The 19,311-nt window shown below is 43.6% G+C and overlaps 1 protein-coding gene across 7 annotated transcripts in view; it reads left to right on the top strand.

The window, feature by feature from the left end:
- Positions 1 to 19,311, top strand: part of SH3KBP1 (SH3 domain containing kinase binding protein 1) — a 337,564-nt gene that overhangs the window by 258,369 nt on the left and 59,884 nt on the right. For all 7 annotated transcript variants that reach the window (XM_032331651.1, XM_032331653.1, XM_032331647.1 and 4 more), the window contains one exon: positions 16,906 to 17,013. In XM_032331651.1, coding sequence (XP_032187542.1) covers positions 16,906 to 17,013 — 108 coding nt within the window. The remainder of the gene's footprint in view (positions 1 to 16,905; positions 17,014 to 19,311) is intronic.

The raw sequence follows: 19,311 nt of genomic DNA, 5'->3' as shown, positions 1-19,311 counted from the left end.
AGACTTACCAAGTGAAACCTGAAACAGATAAAATCTTTAAAAGTCAAAAAAAAAAAAAAAGAAGAAGAAGAAGAAGAAGGTGGGGCTCAGCCGCTCCCAGAGGCGACTTGTCTACTCACAGAGTCACCCTCTGTTGCTGGATATCTAGGGCAAGTGCCTATCAAATTTGCTTTCTACCTTAAAGATGTGATCATTATTTAATCAGGGAAATGGTATTACCATGCCATCACCCCGTCTGCTTGCATGTTGGTGGTATCCATGTTTGTGATCGCTTTGGGTCAGGATCATCCGTGACTTTCTGATTCCACTGTCCCCTCCACAGAAATGAAATGGTCAGGGCGCCTGGGTGGCTCAGTGGATTAAGCCGCTGCCTTCGGCTCAGGTCATGATCTCAGGGTCCTGGGATCGAGCCCCGTATCGGGCTCTCTGCTCAGCAGGGAGCCTGCTTCCCCCTCTGTCTCTGCCTGCCTCTCTGCCTACTTGTGATCTCTCTCTCTGTCAAATAAAATAAATAAAAATAAATAAAATCTTTAAAAAAAAGAAAGAAATGAAATGGTCATCAGTGCAGAGGAGATGATGGGCTCAGCTCAGGACTAATAATGGTTCTTTCCGTGCCTGAAGCCCTCTTCTCCCCCTTCCTTCTGCTTTCTTCCGTGCCGGCTGATCTTGCCTTCCTCTTTCTTCCCGCTGGGTACCACTTAGTTTTCTGGTTGCTTTTAGCATGAAGAATGAATGAAAGGAAGGAAGGAAGGAAGAGAAGGGGAGGGAGGGAGGAAGAAAGGGGAGGAGAGAGAGGATGGAAGGCAGGAAGGAAGGAAGGGGAAGCGGGAGAGAGGGCGGAAGGAGGGGAGAGAGGAAGAGGCAGGTGGGAGTCCTGAGCTCCTTCTTAAGTCATCCTGTGATTATGTGTTCCTTTGTTTGCTCTAATGTTTATTTTCCCTTCCTGCCTCCCTCTGATTAATTCATTAATTGGAACACTTATTCACGAGAGAAATGTTTTCACACTCCCTTGCTTCCCGCCCCATAGGAAGTAAGGATGTTTCCTCAAAGAGAAGAGGTTTTAGGAATCTCAAGAAAGGTTCTCAGACTGGTGTAAGAAAGCCCATCAGCTAAATAGATTGCTGGCCTTGACCCCTTCTCTCTGTACTGCTGAAGCTTTTAGCAGAGCTAAAATGCTAGGATTAAGTGTGGTTTCAAGGGTGAGGAGTAAATTAGCAGGTGTCACCCTGAAAATGATGACACACTGACAGACCCATTAGAAGGACATGTTTCATGAGTGAATGAAGAAGTTAAGCATAGGGCCGGGATCATCTGGGCTTACACACATCTGAAGAATGCCAGTGTTCACCAAATGAGTCTTTTATGTCATAGGACGTATTTTTTGTGGTATGGCCTGCCTTGTTAGACTGCATATGTCCTTCCTAGAGTCAGAAGCCACAATATATCTCCTCCTCAGAGCATTAGAAATCCCAAGGAATACCGTTCGCTTCTGTTTTGTCTTCCTCTTTAAAGTAACCAGAACACTGGAACCATTGCGAAGAATCCTGATACCGTAAGTACGTTGGATCAAAACTCTTCCTCACTGTGCTCATTTAAAAATTTTTTAATTAGATTAAATTTAAATTTTTTTTAAATTAGATGAGGTTGGTAAACGTAGGACTTGATGTGGTAGAAATTTTCTCTTTTGTTTACCAGGAGACGGACAAAACAGTACCACCCCCAAATTCTGACGGCCATGATGCCAGATTTTTGATAGAGGAGTTTGCCATTGATAAGACTTCCCAGCTTTTTATGCCCCCGCAAGTGATGCTGAACTGTTGAAAGGGACCCTGCGTTTGTTCAGCCTGACAGTCACCCCCGTCCAGAGCGGCAGGAAGTTAGTAATCCGTGCAACACCGCCACGGGATCCTTTTCCCCTGCAACACACAGAAAAACCTGCAGGTGTCTCAGCGAATTAGAGAAACTCTTTCTGTTTTCCATGGCCAACCTTTCTGTTTGTATTACTCAGAGAGGGCCATTGTGAGAATTAAATGAGATGTTGTGGCTCAAAGGGCTTTAGAAACATAAAAGTTGAATTCTCATTAGTGCTCTGAGAAGTTATTATGGGAAGAAGAAAAAAACAAACGCCCAGTGACTGGAAGTTTTTACTTCACGTACTGAACTGTCCTGAAATTCAGTTTAGCACTTGCCCTGAAATTCCCTTTTATTATCTATTTTTTGACTTTTCTTAGGAAAGAAGTAATTTATTATAGTTATATAACCTCTGTCTTATGGAAGTATCACAAAGCTCTTTACGTTCACATTTACATTTTACTAAAATATGCTTTTCTGAGACAGAAAGTAGCATGGGATGTACTTTTAGATAGTATTTTAAAATTATATGAGTAATACCTACTCTAGAGAAAAAGTGAGAAGGAAAACAGATAAATAGATAAATACCAGGAAAAGTCGAAATCCCCTCACCACCTTCGGTACCTTTCAGTATCTGAGCTGGAGTCTTCCAAGTGTTTTATACACAGAGACACACACAAATTTCAGCTCAAAAGAAAATAAGATCATATACACACACATTATTTTGTAACCCTCTTTTTTCCAAACATATCATGCCTGTCTTTGGCAGCATGGTTAAATAGTTCCTTAGAGTCCTGTTGTACAAAGTATAGCGGTTCTCTTTTATGTTTGTTTCTAGATTTTCCTTATTTTAGACCATGTTGCATGTGGTCATCACTTTGTAAACTCTTGCCCATGTAATTGGTTCTACCACTTTCTACTACTTGTATAACCTTGGGAAGATTGCTCAGTTTCTCTGTGCCTCAGTTTCCACATCTGTGAAGTGGGGTTGATGGTAGTACTTACCTCCTCGCATTGCAAAGATTAAATGAGTTAAAGGAGGTGAAGCACTTAGCATGCCTTGCTCAGAGTGAGTGCTGTAAAAATGGTAATAGTTGTTATTATTTCTTGATGATAAGTAGCTAACTGTAATGCTGCCTCAGTTCCTTTTAAATATATTTGAGGGATGTTATGAAAGATTATGCCAATTTAGCCTCCCCAGCAGTGTGTGCGAATATGTTTTCCTATCCTTGTCATCCTTGGATATTATCGTTCTTTCTAATCTCTGCTAATCTGATAGGTGTTTGCATTTTTAAAAATGATTACTCAAGTTGAAAATCTTGTGTGTCATTTTCCAATTGATTTTTATAAAAATACCTTATATTTATGACATTAACCTGTCATCTTTCACATTATAAGTGTTTTTTCTTAGTTTATGACTCAGAGAGATATTTAAGAAAAACATCATTAAAAATAAATACCTTTTAAACTTAAATTTCCTCCATTTTCTAGTTAACTAGATAATGTAGTACAATTCATCCTTGTAAGAATAGTTTTACTTCAGGCTTTTATATTTCAGTCCTAGTTGGAAAGGGTAGCTGGCTATTAAGTACATTCCTTTTCTGCCTTCCTCAGGGCTTTAGGAGGTTCTTTTTAAAGCTTCTGTCCTTACAAGCATTTTTTTTTACAATGGCATTCAGAGAGCCCCTGAGGTTCTGCATGGATATATATAAGGAGCCTCATATTCTAGATCAGAGCTTAGCCAACTTTTTCTGTAAAGGGCCAGAGAGTAAATATTTTAGGCTTGATGGTCTTTGTTGCAACTATGCAAAAGCAAGTCATAGAAGCAAATGAATGGGCATGGCTGAGTTCCAATAAAACTTTATTTATAGACACTTAAATTTGAATTTTGTGTGATTTTCACATTCCTTGAAATATTCTTCTTTGGTTTTTTAAAACCATTTAAAAATGTATAAACTATTCTCAGTGGGATGAACAGAAATAGGTAGCAAGCCAGATTTGGTCCATGGGCTATAGTTTGCTGGCCCCCAAGATAGAATGTCTAGAAACAGACCCAAAAAATATAGCCAATTAATTTTCAACAAAGGTGCAAGGAGAATTTAAGAAAGAAAGGGTAGTCTTTTTAGAAGTGGTACTGGCACCATTGGAAATCCATAAACAAAACAAAAACAAAAATACCTTAACCTAAACTTAACACATCCTACAAAAATTAACTCAGAATGGATTGAGTAGATCTACATGTGAAATAGTTCTACTAAAATGTAACATAGATCTACATGTAAAACCAAAACCACAGAATGTTATTTATGAAAACATTGGAGAAAGAGTTGTTAGACATGACACCAAAGGCACAGTCTATGAAAGAAAATACTGCTAAATCGAACTTTGGCAAAATTAAGAACTCATTCTCTGCAATGCTACTGTTAAGAGAATATTGATTGGTCTGTTTTTCTTATAAGGCGATTTGAGACTAAATAATTGCCTGATAAGTAATTGCATGAATTTCAAGGACATTGGTTTTGTCCTCAGTCTTCCTGGGAATATTCTTTATAACATAAGACCACAGATCTCCCTTATCAGAGCCTTTTCCCCCAACGTGGCAAACAGATATAACCACACGCTACCAGTCAGGCTTGGGCTCAGCTGAGCAGCCTGAGGGCCTAGATTTGACCTGGGAATTGTATTTTTTCACTCATTGCACATGGCCTATAAGCCAAATTCACAGAGTAGAGAGAAAAAGACCCCCAAACAAATTTTTATGCCAAGAAATAAGTTTTCCTTTGAAAACTCAAATATAGATATGTCTGGTGAAGAATGGAAATGGAAAGTAGGCATTTAGGAATTTATGAATAGTTGCTACAGCTGGCTTGGATGGATGATCTTGATGTTCATAATGGCCATGGGCATGCCCTTTACCTCATATTCCTTCCTGGTCCTTATCTGTGAAATGAAGATACTCCCTGGCCTTCATCCATAACAGCTTTCTTTGTTACCTCTTAGAGGTAGGGCAAGAGCTAAGAAAATCTCTTAAAACATAATATAAGATGCTTTATAAATGTCAGTGTCTCTGTCAATGAAGCAAAATGATTTTTGATTATATCTACTACCCTTTTAATGGAAGAAAAACATGTGTCAAGATGGAGAATCAATACAGTTTTCTAAACATAAATGCAAATGAACACTCAGCTATAGGATGAACATCCTTGAGAGGTAGACTGTGTTACTAGCCACGTGCTTTGGATGAGCCAAAAGTATCATTAGAAACAGCTTTCAAGGGGCTCCTGGGTGGCTCAGAGGGTTAGGCCGCTGCCTTCAGCTCAGGTCATGATCCCAGGGTCCTGGGATCCTGCCCCACATTGGGCTTTCTGCTCAGCAGGAAGCCTGCTTTCCTTCCTCTCTGCCTGCCTCTCTGCCTACTTGTGATCTCTGTCTGTCAAATAAATAAATAAAATCTTAAAAAAAAAAAAGAAACAGCTTTCAAAATTTAGCATAAAACGGGCACCTGGGTGGCTCAGTCAGTAAAGTGTCCGACTCTTGGTTTTGGCTCGGGTCATGATCTCAGGGTCCTGAGACTGAGCCTCCCGGCCAGCCGGGTCCGTGCTCATCAGGGAGGCTGCTTAAAGATTCTTTCCCTCTGCCCCTCCCCCTACCTGTGCATATGCATGCTCCCTCTCTTCCTCAAATAAATAACTCTTTTTAAAAAATTAGCATTAAATTGTCATCTCAATGTAAATGACTTAACAAGTAGAAAACGGAAAATTTCTATGGAAAAAAAACTTGCATAATTTTGCATCCTTGATTATGTTTAAATAGACCCCCCAAAATGTAAAAGTGCTTCCTTAATGAGTTGCATTTTATGTATGACTTGTTCACGTGCCTTTATGTGTTAATGGCACATGTCATGCTTAAAGCCCAATCATAAGTACATAGGAAAGGTCCTCTCTGCAAATATCTCCTTTTCACATCATTACTAATTTTTGAAGTTGATTTATGAGAGTAGAAGTTCTTTCATTCTGATATTAGAAAAAAGGCTAAAAGCACAAGTATTTCCTGAAACTTAAGATTGTATAGCCTGCAAATAAAATAATGAAATCGGTAAGCTGTTCTTTTATATTTGTCTATGCGCAACCTCAATGGCCATGCCTCACAATTCCAGGAGATGCCCAGTATAAATGGTGACCCTGGAGTTGGACCAGTATGGAAGTATCTTTTGGGTGCCGTTCTCTGAAGAAGCTTCAGATAGAAGCATCTTTTTCTAAGAGGGAAACGGGCTGTGAGTAATGAGGCCTCTGGGGCTTCCACTCTGGCTTGTCCGCTATTAAAATCCCTTCAGGCCTTCCTCATCCCTGCCTGCTGCCTGCCTCTCATAATGTCTGTGGAAGTTCTGTTCTCTTTCCGGGGACCCGAGATTTGAGGTCAGCTTTTTGCTCAGTTCTTAGTGACATCTAGACTCAAAGTTTACTTCTGTGGCAAATCCTAACCCATGTGCTATAAGCGGGTTATGGGAATATAAGGTGGTGAGCCCCTCAGCTCTCCAGGTGGATGGAAAGGGCCTTAGGTAGCCCGAAACCCACTCTGGGTTGATGGCCTTCAACGGTGTTTGGCTTCCAGTGATATGTCATGAACATATTATCATTATATATGTGTGCCATTATCTGAAAAAAGTTGGATGGCACTGACTTACTGCATGTATTTAAATTTTCCATATAACGATGTTTAATACTGACTCTACTTTTCCTTAGGGAACATTCAACCTTCCCTGTTAGAGAAAGGTGCATACGACTAGCAGAGGAGACTCTAGGATAATTAAAAACTCTCTTACACCTTTTCATTTAGAAATTCTTTCTCTAGGACTTCTTTTGGGAATTAGACCTTGAAATAGCTCAGACTTTTAAAGATAGAGCTTCAAGTTCTATTAAACCTAGAAAAAAAAATAAATTCTAATTAAAGAAACAGTCTTTTTAAGCAAACATAACTTCTGGTTATAGCCACGATGGAGTCAAAGGTGTGAGACTTACCCTCCTGCCAAAGACAACTTTTAAATTGGACAAAATACATGAACCCACTGTTTTTAGGCACTGGGTAATACACAGCGTGGGGATGTAATCCTTGAGAAAAGGATTTCACATCAACCCTGGCTTTCTTCTAAATTGCAGCAGAGCCCAGTGGAGCCCCAACAGAAAGCAGAAGACTCATCAGATAGAGGAAACAGGTTGTAATTCAGGGATGCCAAGGTGGCTAGACTTTTCAGGCCAATGAATTGCTGAGGAGCGAGCTGTACAAAGGAAGAGCTCCAGAAAGCTATATATAGGAGTCCTTCGAGTCTTGCCAAATACTAAGCCATGCACCAACAGGGCAAGACTCCACCAGACCTGGAAGAAAATAAGCCTGGGGCATGGGTGGGCTGTGAGCTGAGGTAATATCCCAGAAGTCACCAGGGATGGGAGATGTTAGAGTTCCAGCCAAGCACGGTCGGAAAACTTTGCTGAATGCACCTAGCATCTTACTGGGAATCCAGAAGGGGCAGTCGAGGAAACAGCGCTCCCCTAACCTACCCTATAGCCTAACAAAGCTTTAAGCCACGCCTTGACAGGTCAAGCTGATCCGTGAGCCACTTGCTTGCCGTTAACAAAACTCAACGCTCTTATAAGGAAGAACTCAAAATCCAGTCTCAACAGTGTAGCATGCACAGTTGTTGAAAATATACAATCACAAAGTATGTACAAAGAAGCAGGAAAATGTGAGGTACAGTGTGGGTGCCTTACAGACACGGAGGCATTTCTGCATACTTTTCAAGCATCCATCTGCGCTTCCATTCATATCGGCATGACCGAGCGGAGCCTTGATTACTGCTCCTTGTGTTCTTCATCCACTTTCTCATTGCCAGTTATGTAATATGTACAGTGACAGAAGCAGAAGGTAATGTTGCGAAAGCCGCTAAGTTCTTGCCCAATAAAAAGTCAGGATTTTTTACAAGTTAGATAAACTCTTTCAGGTCATGAGCTCCCAGGGTCACAAAACAGTGAATGACTCCCTAAGCCTTGATGATCCTAGGATGTTGACATTTGGAATGTGACATTTTTTTTCCTTTAATTTCTTTCATCAGTGTTTTTGTAGTTTTTGTGGTAGAGGTCTTTTACCTCCTTGGTTAAGTTTATTCCTAAGTATTTTATTATTTTTGGTATAACTGTGAGTGGGATTCTTCTCTTAATTTCTTTTTTTGGTGCTTCATTGCTGGTGTATAGAAATGCAACAGATTTCTGTATATTGTGTCCTGCAGCCTTACTGAATTCATTTATCAGTTTGAGTAGTTTTTGGTGGAGTCTTCAGGGTTTTCCATATAGAGTCTCATGTCATCTGCAAATAGTGGAAGTTTGACTATGGCTAGGACCTCCACTACTGTGTTGAGTAGAAGTGGGGACAGTGGACATCCCTGTCTTGTTCCTGACCTTAGGGGAAAAGGCTGTCAGGTTTTCCCCCACTAAGGATGGTGTTAGCTGTGGATTTTTCATATAAGGCCTTCATTATGATGAGGTATATTCCCTCTAGACCTATTTGTCAAGAGTTTTTATCATGAATGGATGTTGTACTTTGTCAGATGCTTTTTCTGCATCTGTTGAGGTGATTGTTTGGTTTTTAACCTTTCTCTTGTTAATGTGATGTAGCACATTGATTTGTGACTATCAAACCATCCTGGCAATCCAGGTATAAATCCCACTTAATCGTGGTGAATGATTTTTTAATGTACTGTTGGATTTGGTTTGTTGATATTTTGTTGAGCATTTTTAAAAAATTTTATTTTATTTTTTCAGTATTTGAAGATTTATTGTTTGTGCACCACACCCAGTGCTCCATGCAATCCATACCCTCCTTAATACCCACCACCAGGCTCACCCAACTCCCCACCTCCCTCCCCTCCAAAACCCCCAGTTTGTTTCTCAGAGTCCACAGCCTCTCATGGCTCGTCTCCCCCTCCGATTTCCCTCAACTCACTTCTCCTCTCATTTTTGCATGTATGTTCATCAGTGATATTGGCCTATAGTTCTCTTTTTTTGTAGTGTCTTACCTGGTTTTAGTGTCAAGATAATGCTGGTCTGATAGAATGAATTTGGAAGTTTCCTTCCTCTTCTATTTTTTGGAATAGTTTGAGAAGAATAGATATTAACTCTGCTTTAAGTGTTTGGTAGAATTCCCCTGTGAGACCATCTGGTCCTGACTTTAGTTTTTTGGGAATTTTTTGATTACTGATTGAATTTCATTGCTGGTAATCAGTCTGTTCAAATTTTCTGTTTCTTCCTGATTCAGTTTTGGGAGGTTATGTCTCTGGGAATTTGTCCATTTCCTCTAGGTTGTCCAATTTGTTGGCTTATAATTTTTCATAATATTCTCTGATAGTTTTTTGTATTTCTGTGGCGTCAGTTGTTATTTCTTTTCCTTCATTTCCAGTTTTATTTATTCAAATGCTGTCTTTTTTTCTTGATGAGTCTGGCTAAAGATTTATCCCTTTTGTTTATCTTTTCAAATAACCAGCTCCTGGTTCCATCGATCTGTTCTATTGGTTTTTTTAGTCTGGAATGTGACATCTCCATGAGTGAATTCATCTCTGGGCTGTCTCCTTGGCTTCTCTCACGAACTGTGGTCTGCCAGGCATTTCTTCTGACATTGAGGTAGACAGTAGTCTTCTTTTTCCCCTCTTACCTCATAAACCATGATGTTGATAAGCCTGCTTTAATAACTGACTGACGGGGATGTTGGAAATTCTGAGCAGAAATCCCAGCCATGCAGAATAATTGCATCTCTTGGGGAGGTGTTAACAAGCAGAGGCAAAGCTGAGTGCTCCTGGGCTCTGGCTTCTATGGATCTTTCTCTCAAGGGCCCCCCTGAAGCTCCATGCAGAAGACGTTCATTAGTAAATATTAAACATTGCTTTCTCTATAGCTGGTGGGATGCTGGGGGTGTAAGACCCCTTCAGGACACTCTGAGTCTCACTTAACAGCCACACTGAAAGTGTTCAGCACTCAGTTTCTCCTGGAGCTATATCTCAGTCATCAGAGAAGGCCATGAAAAATTTTTTTCAGCCATGCTGGGTAACTTCTGGGAAATTGGGAATTTCTGGGGAATGTGGGGACAGCTGACCACCAAGAGAAGTGACTGAGCAAAGTGCTTTTCTTTTCATTTGGACCAGCGGATGAAACCATTTTAATCTTTCCATTGTTTGGTTTGATATGTCCATTTGTAAGCTATGCATTCCCTTCTGAACTCGAATATTTGGTGCACTTACCATGTCTGAGAAAATGTGCCCTACATTTTGGAGGTACTTTTGAAGTTGTTTCCACAATTAGGGCGCCTGGGTGGCTCAGTGGGTTAAGCCTCTGCCTTCGGCTCAGGTCATGATCTCAGGGTCCTGGGATCGAGCCCCACATCGGGCTCTCTGCTCATTGGGGAGGCTGCTTTCCTCTCTTTCTATGCTTCCCTCTCAGCCTGCTTGTGATCTCTCTCTCTCTCTGTCAAATAAATAAATAAATAAATAAAATGTTTTTTAAAAAAAAGTTTTTTCCACAATTATAAACAAATAATTAATGTGGTACAGACCAACAGGTAAGCCAGATCATATAGATGAAGCTTTCTTTTTTTTATGTGACTTTTTTTTTTAAGTAATCTCTACACCCAACGTGGGGCTTGGACTCAAGACCCTGAGATCAAGAGTCAAATGCTGTACCCACTGAGCCAGCCAGGCCCCCTTAAATGAAGCTTTCTTGTGTAGCTAATCTATACCTGCCTCTTCCTCATTCAACTGAACCTCACTTCTGATGTTTGAAAATTGAGAGAAGTAGATCCATAGTCTGGGGGAAGATTGGGCCATCCACCATTTCATCCATTCAGACAACATTTATTCAGAACTGATATTTGCTAGGCAATGTTCTAGGTATTTGATGGCTGCAAAGGTTATAAAGATAAGATCCTTGTTTTCAAAAAGCTTACCATTTTTGAGAATCTTGCTACTCAAAGTTGGTCCATGGACCAGCAGTATATGCATCACCCAGAAACCTGTTAGAAATGCTGAAACCCAGACCCGTTCTAGACCTGTTGAACCCAAATTAGCATTTTCACAAGATCCCCGAGTGGATACTATGTGCATTAAAGTTTGAGAAGCCCTGTCCAAATCAGTGAATGTCAACCTGCATATTGGAAGGACCTGGAGAACCTCTAAAAAGTGCCAATTTCCTGTCCCACCCTCTAGAAATTGTGCTCGAATTGGTGTGGGGTGTAGCCCAGGCATTGGGAATTTTAAAAATTCCCCCGGTGATTCTAAATGTGTAGCTAACGTTGAGAAACCCTAAACTGTTAGGTTGCTTTGCATTCTCGACAAAAGGGAGTCCAGAACGAGGTTGTAGCTCATTGTTTTAACCAATTTACAAGTCAGGTGGCAAGTTTGTCTTTTCTCAACATCTGTAGTGCCAAGACTTAGATGCAGATACACCAGAGCTCACTGGTGACTTTTGGCCAACAAGTTGTCCATCAGGGAGCAGCCATGAGCCGGCCCTTGCTGTGGTAACGGTGGGAAGTGCCCGAATACTTCAGACACGTTCCGCAGGGGCTCCTGTGGCAGGATCAGGTGGACGAAGGCAGGACATTGGGGTGTGGGCAGCTTCTCCCTCCTCAGATGCGCCCTGGGGCCTTGGTATCCCTCACCTCGTCCTTCTTCCAAGTACGTGAGCTGCGGCCACTGATGGTTTCACCCAAGGCTGGTGACAAATGTGTGTGAGCTTAATTCAGAAGCTTTCATGGCCACATTGTCCCTCGGGTTCCCTGGGACCAGTCCATAGAATTGCTGTAATGCTGATAACCACCAACGGTCATATCGCTCTTTACACCTCACCAAGATTTTCTTGTGTGTCAAGAAACCGAGACCCAGAGTTTTTAGAACTAGTGGAGCACTCCAGTCTCAGCTGGCCCCGGTTTGCTGTTTTTCCCTCTCCCCGAGATCGCTCCCGTAACCTGACAGAGCTCAGAGTGTAGAGGTAGGGGTACAGCAGAGCTAAGGCTCTGTTTATTCATTCCTTCAAAGGAAAAACATCATTTGTTTTTTATAAGGAAAATAGCATATTTTAGTCAAATACCTGCCTGGTGATGAGGCATAGAGAAAACATTTTGGGAACTTGGTCATAGAAGAGTGAACATTCTCTGTCAGAAATACTGATCTTTCCACACTCCAGGTTCTTGATAGAGTCCAGGTCTACATTCCTCTGCTTTCATGCCAGTAGAGCTTATTTCTAATCGTCGTTGTTCTGGAAACTTTCATCTACATGCTGACCTCTCACTCTTTCCCACTGCAAACTCCTGCCTCATTCAGAAGCCACCCCCTCGACTGCCTGTACTGTCCTGTCCTCATTGTTGGAATCTCGTAGTCTGCTAGGGTGATCATCATCTTGGGCTGTATCTGTGGTACTGCTGTGATTACTGATAGTGTCCCAGGTTTGAAAAGACTGTAAACAGTCACCCTCACATTTTCCAGTATCTTGGCCGCACTGCCTCTCTCCTCACTGGTCGGCTGCTATCTCATTGTCCTGCTTTCACGCGCCTCCCACCATCCTCCTTGGGGACATCCACTCCACCCTGCTGACGTTCTGGCCTCACAAATCACTGACCACCTGTCCCTCCATTCTGCTCCTGCCACTTGCGGATGCCATCTTGCCTCACACCTCATATCACTGTTCAGTAGAGTTGGGAGTCCCCTGGGAGCCAGGCATGGCTTCCATCCTAAGTGCCAGTTTTTGAGTGTTCTCTTCCAAGACCCCGACTTCCCTCTCTCTCTCTTTTCTTCCTTCATGCTCCACGATCCTGCCTTTGACCTTTCTCATTGCTTTGGTTCACCCCTCATTCCCTCTTCCGGCTACCTGGTTTTTCTCGGACCCTCTTGTTTTTAAATCCGACCGGGCACTCCTGCCGGTGTTTCTGCTCCATAGTGATTCACTGTCCGCCTCTCACACTAGGCTCTGAGCTCTGGAACCCTGTTAAGGACTTTGTAATTTTCTCTTTCGCCCCTGAATTCCTCTGCTATCCTGCATGTTTTCAGTTCTCAGTAAACAAATTGAATTTGGTGCTCTTTTATACTTCCAGAAGCACAGCCCTCATACAGATAATTGTCTCTTCATCTCTACCATCAGAAGGTTTGTTCTTCCTGGTTGGCTGACGAGGAGGTATTCTGCTTCTCATTCTGCTGTCAGAATTGTTTCTGTTTCCCTTAAATTAGCTTCTCTTGCTAGGGGATAAGAAAGGCCCTGGTTCGCTCTCAATCTCTGTCCCTTGCCAGGTACCTTGACTCGGGCTGGCTTCTGTCCTGCAGTGCTTCCTCCATGTCCTAAGACACACTGACCATTTTCTTTTTGGAACTTGCTTGTCTCATCCATGAGCCTTGTATTTGTCCTCTTAACCAATCAGAACGGTAAGACAGGTTGTGTTCTACCTTCACGCTTTCCCTGTGTTACCTTGAAGTACACAATGATTAGTAATGTTAATGTTTTCCTTAAGAAGCCAAGGAGAGATGAGCCATCCAAGCCATTCTCCACTGATGGGAGGTGTAATAAATATGTCCTATGCCCTATTTTGCCCTGTAAGCATGTATGAGTTCTAAAGTTACTCTGGATATGCTTCTGCTTATTAAAAAAATTTTTTTAAAGATTTTATTCATTTATTTGACAGAGAGAGATCACAAGTAGGCAGAGAGGCAGGCTGAGAGAAAGAGAGAGAGAGGAGGAAGCAGGCTCCCTGCTGAGCAGAGAGCCCGATGCAGGACTCGATCCCAGGACCCTGAGATCATGACCTGAGCCGAAGGCAGCAGCTTAACCCACTGAGCCACCCAGGCGCCCCTAAAATTTTCTTCATTGTTTTTCTCACATGTGAAGGAAAAGGGCTTATTACAATGATTCTTGGATTAGTGCTTGCAGAAGACTAAGGTGAGGCATGGATTTGCACCAGTTGGAAAGTTTGGAAGAAAGCTTTTGAAAAGAAATGTAGCACTAAACAATATTTGAGTGCCTTTTATGGATGTAATTCTGTATCAGGTGCTCTGAAATGAATGTGCAGGCAAGTTCAGTCCGCATATAAGCAAATGTTCCACCCATGATAAGATTTAAGATGGTTTGAAAAGCTGTTAATAATTTTTTCCTCTTTGGTACCAGAACTCGTGGTTGATAAAGGTCATCCAAAGGGACCTTGTATAATATGGTGGGGGGCTCTTTTGCGTAAATCTCTAAGCTCCCTGGACTTAGGATCATGTTCTTTGCTGGTTTCACGTCTGGTGCTAACAGAAGGAACTTGAAGATACTTTGCATTTCATGGATGTTTGTTGAAGTGAATATCATGAAATGCAAATTAACACAGTTGTGAGTGTTCAAGAAAAGAGAGAGCACTCATCATTATCACTTTCCTAAAGGTAAATTTCAAGCTGGGTTTGAGGAGAAGAGGACTTGTCCAGAAAAAGAGGAGAAAAAATGGTACCAAGCATTTCCTCAAAAGCAGAGCCATCTGGATTGAAAGATTTAATTTCTAAGGACTTAAAAGTAAAGGAATGTCACCCCCTACTCCTTGGCAAGATTTTCTGGTATAGTCGATGACAAGATCTTCTCAGAGCTGGAGGAACATCAGAAGCCATCGTACTTTGCCACCATCACAATCCCCGTTCATGGATCCTTCTGTGGGGACTGATGCTAGATTGTTTAGGGAGTGATGTGACCTGAGCAGGACCAGAATACCTACCTGGGCTTCTCTTATCATTTTCCAAGAAAGATAAGCATTCCCTCATGTTGTCTTTTGAACCTCAGTTTGTCCTGGGTAAATCTGAACTTGATGCTTCAAGTGTCTATTTATCGGTGTTGGTCAGGACTAGAATTTACCATCCGTGATTAAGGATCCATTTCTAAAACCCACACCTCTTCTAAAGAGTTCATTTATCTTTGTAACAGATGGCGGGGAGAAGGGAGGTGGTGCTCATTCACTTCTCACCTGAGGTGGACCTTTTCGTATGTAAAATCATCATGAGTTAAGGTCTCTGGAGTCTACTTTGTCCTGATTGCTGGAGATCACAGAACTCAGGGTTAGAAAAAGTCCTCATTGATTCCACAAATACTTATTATTATTGGACATTGTGCGGTGGGTTGGGGGCATAAATGGTCAAAAGCCAGATACGTTCCTCACCTTGCTAAAATGTATGATCTCACATACACTGTGGCCCTCGGGGGTCTAGAGTGGGGCCCTAGGCCCACTGCACATCTGCAACTTGGGCCCTTCTGGCCCCTTCCCCACCCCCACTGCCATTGCGGAGGACCATGAGTGTCTCTCCATGGGCCCCGAGCACAATCTCCTCCCTTTGTTGAGTGATGTTGCCGCGCTTCAGACATGACTTTCAAAGTCCTACGTGTTACTAACATTTTCTGGAAAGCCTCTGCTGGTTCTTGGCTGTAGCAGGAATTGTTGGTCATAGTCTGAGAATTGGGTTTTTACTCAAGGTTGATACCCAAGAGCAGGGTGTGTACATTGTCCGCACACAGGGCAGGAAGAAGCACCCAAGTGAGTGGGTTTGCAGTAGGCCGGGCAAGTCTTGGACCGGGGGGCAGAAGTGGAGTTGGAGCCAGAGGTCAAATGTGAGATACAAAGTAGAGCAAAATAGAAATGGTTCTGTGGCCTGAGGTGGAAGGCCCAGGAGAACCACAAGGCTGTGCGGCTTGGGTCAGAAGCTTGGCACAGTCTCGCGCTCTCCCCGGCACCTCGCACGAAACAGGCACTCAGAAAGCTTCTGACGAGGGAATGAACAGAGTAGTGTAGCAGGTTTGAACCAGAAGAATGAGTAGATTTGTTCTTTCATTTAGTGAGCAAACATTGAGTTCTGTAAGGTGAGGGAAGGGCTTTTCCCAATGTCAGCGGTGCCCCATCACCACGGAGAGAAGGTGAGGACGGGCGGTGTGTTCACAAGCTTGCCCAAAGTGTGATTCTTCTTATGCTTGCCTGACTGTCGCAAGGCCCCTTTTTAATTTCCACAAGATTTATGTCAGGCCAATCAACGAGGACATTTGTGCATGTGTTATTTCCTGAAGCCACGTTTGTGGCTAATGAAATAATTTTAAAGCTTCAGCAAAATTAAGACGAAGAAAATACATATTATCATCCCATCTTTAAAGAAAAGTGGATCGCATTGATGCAGGGCCTCTGACAGCAGCCCTGGGTTCTGAGTCCCAGCCCACTGCTCTGGCACACTTGTGCTTTTGTTCCCATCTGACTTTGGAGATTTGTGCTGACTTCATCTCAGTAACTACTGTTGCGCTATTAGTGGCCTCAAGGGAAGGGCCTCCCTCCATTCTCTCTAAAAGGGGTGTGGGACCAGGGCACCTGGGTGGCTCAGCCGGTTAAGCGTCTGCCTTCCAGATCTTGGAGTCCCAGGATCGAGCCCCACGTGGGGCTTCCTGCTCAGCAGGGAGCCTGCTTCTCCCTGTGCCCCTCACCCTGCTTGTATTATCTCGTTCTCTCTGTCTGTCTCTCTCTTAAATAAATACAGTCTAGGACGCCTGGGTGGCTCAGTCATTAAGTGTCTGCCTTTGGCTCATTTCATGATCCTAGGGTCCTGGGATCAAGTTCTGCATCGGGCTCCCTGCTCTGTGGGGGGCCTGCTTCTCCCTCTCCCACTCCCCCTGCTTGTGCTCTCTCTCTCCCTGTGTCTCTCTCTGTCTAATAAATAAATAAAATCTTATAAATATATACATACATACATACAATCTTTTAAAAAAAATAAAATAAGGGTGCCTGGATGGCTCAGATGGTTAAGCATCTGCCTTCAGCTCAGGTCATGATCCCAGGGTCCTGGGATGGAGCCCCGCATCGGGCTCCCTGCTCAGCGGGGAGCCTACTTCTCCCTCTCCCTCTTCTTCTCCTCCTGCTTGTACTCTTTCACTCTCTCTCCCTCAAATAAATAAATAAAATCTTTAAAATAAAATAAAAGGGGTGTGGGACCTCTCCAGAGGGTGCTTGCCCCATTTCTCACTCTGCTCTCCCATTTCCTAGGACTGCATCGATGTGGGCTGGTGGGAAGGAGAGCTCAACGGCAGACGAGGAGTGTTCCCTGATAACTTCGTGAAGCTGCTTCCACCTGACTTTGAAAAGGAGGGCAATGTAAGTCTTCCTGGCCTTGAGGTCAGCGCTCCACATGCCGTCAGCATGTGGCTCCCATGATGGGTCTTGGGAATACCAGGGGAGGGAATTTAGTGGGCCACTGAAGAGCCCTGGCATTTTAGTTCAGTGGACCAGCTTTTGGAGCCCTCTGCCTTTCGGTAGGCTGGGCACAAGTGTGAACGCATTCATTACCTTCCCCTAGCCTCAGTTTCCTCATCTGACAACTGATCACGGTGATCCTTATTCTGGTGTTGCTGCACGAATAAACAAGATAGTGTGTGTAAAGCCCTGGGTGTGATGCCTGGAACATATAAGCACCCAAGTGGCAAGAACTCTCGGGCACTCCGTTTGGTAAGCAGACTGCCTCCCTCCTGTGTGGGATGTCCTCGGAGGGTTGGGGAGTGGCCCAGGGCTCGCCGGGCAGGTGGCTGCAAAAAGCATGCTGTGACGCAGAGGATGAAGAGCGAGGCCACCCATGTTCTTACCCTGTGTGTACACATGTGGCCTTGTATACACGCATTTGTCCATACGTGTGTTTGCCTACACCTCTGATCGGTTTTCTCTTTGTGGGGCCCCGTTTTCCAATGCTGTGGTTTCAGTGAGCCAGCCCGTCTTTGCCTCACTCCAGGTGTACTGTCTCTCTGATGAGGATGAAGCAAGAAATTTTGGAAAAGTTAGAAGCACATTGTATCATAAGGGGCAGCAATTGGTCTTTCCCATTCTGCTCTGCACTTCAGGGCTGTTGGCTCAGGCTTTGCTTGATTTCTCCTTGCCTTTCTGGACTGGTTCCTGTTTATGCCTGCTGGGGCACTGCTACTGGACCATGAACCTAGCCTTGACCCATGACCATTCCAACAGAGCTGGAGTTTATGAAGGATAGCTACACATTGGTGGATTGGTTGCTAAGGATACTGAACAGCATCGATGGTGTACTAACTGCTTTGATGAACGAATGTGTTGATTCAAGAAGCTGCGGTGTTGGGACCCACCAAGGTCATGCCCTGCCGATCTTCAGATTGGTTTGAAGCCTAGGGCCACCCCTTAGGCTTTAGGATAGCTTGCTTTACTGTATTGTTCAGCGGAAGAGTGTTCTGCTCCACACGTGTTATTCTCTCTTGGAACTGAGTTTGGGGTTCAGAGAATCTGGATTCTGCTTCCTGGTGTTTTCTGTATCCCTGACTCTTAGTGCTGGTCCACGGGCCACACTGTACATTACCTGGAGCTTCTTGGAAATACTCAGGCCCCACCTGCGACCTGGGCTTCACAACCGGCATGTAACAAGACCCTCCGGCGAACCGTTTCCACATTATAGCTTGGGATGCTGCTATAGAAGCAGGTGTCTGTCTGAGTGATGACAGCTCCACCCTCCAGTTCCTGACTATATCGGAGGAGGGGAATAAATTCCTGGAACAGAGAAGGGTTCTCCATTCAAGAAAAAATTTCCAGCAAACAAAATTACTCAAGCCATTTTTATTGGCAGGTCAAGGTGTGGTGGGTTATCAGTGGACAGAATCCACCCCCGAGAAAAACAGATGCCAATGTTTAGTACCGACAGGATAGTAAACATTTTGAAGCAAGAGGACACAGGCGTGAGGTGTGGCAGCCGCGTAGAGAGTAGAGTGCCCATGACTCCAGGCCACAGCGTCAGCTGGACCTGGGCGTGACTGTGGCCCTGTCACTTACTTGTTCTGTTCAAGGTCACCTCCGCGGAATGTGTCTGAGCCTCAGTATCTTCACCTACAAAACTGTGAGAAGAAGCGTACCTACCTTGCTGAACTGTTGAGAAAATGGGAATTCGTTAGCCCGGCGCCTGGTGCTTGGTAAAGGCCCCACACAGGTCAACTCTTGCCGTCTTTTTAATTACTGTTCGCACGAGTGTGGGAAGGCCTCAGCAGAAACTGGGCCATAATGATAGACATCGGACTCTGGTTCATCTTGTTTCAGCCAGTCAAATCAACACAGTTATCCTGACATCTTTAGGAGCTCCCCTGGGATTCCAAATGCATCTGAGAACTTTGAGGCTAGCCTTCAAAAAGAAATCTAGTATTTAAAAAAATACATTTGTAGAGACAGGCGAACACAGAATGGCATAATATTCATGTTGCTTCTCATGTTTTCTCACGATCTGCTGCCTGGCAGTTATGTTTTATGTTTATTTCTTCATCCACCGTGTGCGTATTGGGTCCATCAGCTAGCCGCCGTGCTGGCTGATGAGAAGGGAAGAGTGTACGCAGCTGCTGCCCTCATGGGCTTAGCGTCAGGCAGCAGGTCTGATGTTCGGAGCCATAGAGACCTGCT

Source organism: Mustela erminea, chromosome X (assembly GCF_009829155.1).
Source record: "Mustela erminea isolate mMusErm1 chromosome X, mMusErm1.Pri, whole genome shotgun sequence".
NCBI classification, from domain to species: domain Eukaryota; kingdom Metazoa; phylum Chordata; class Mammalia; order Carnivora; family Mustelidae; genus Mustela; species Mustela erminea.
The sequence above is the reverse complement of the archived record's forward strand: the minus strand, read 5'-3'. Positions and strand labels throughout refer to the sequence as shown.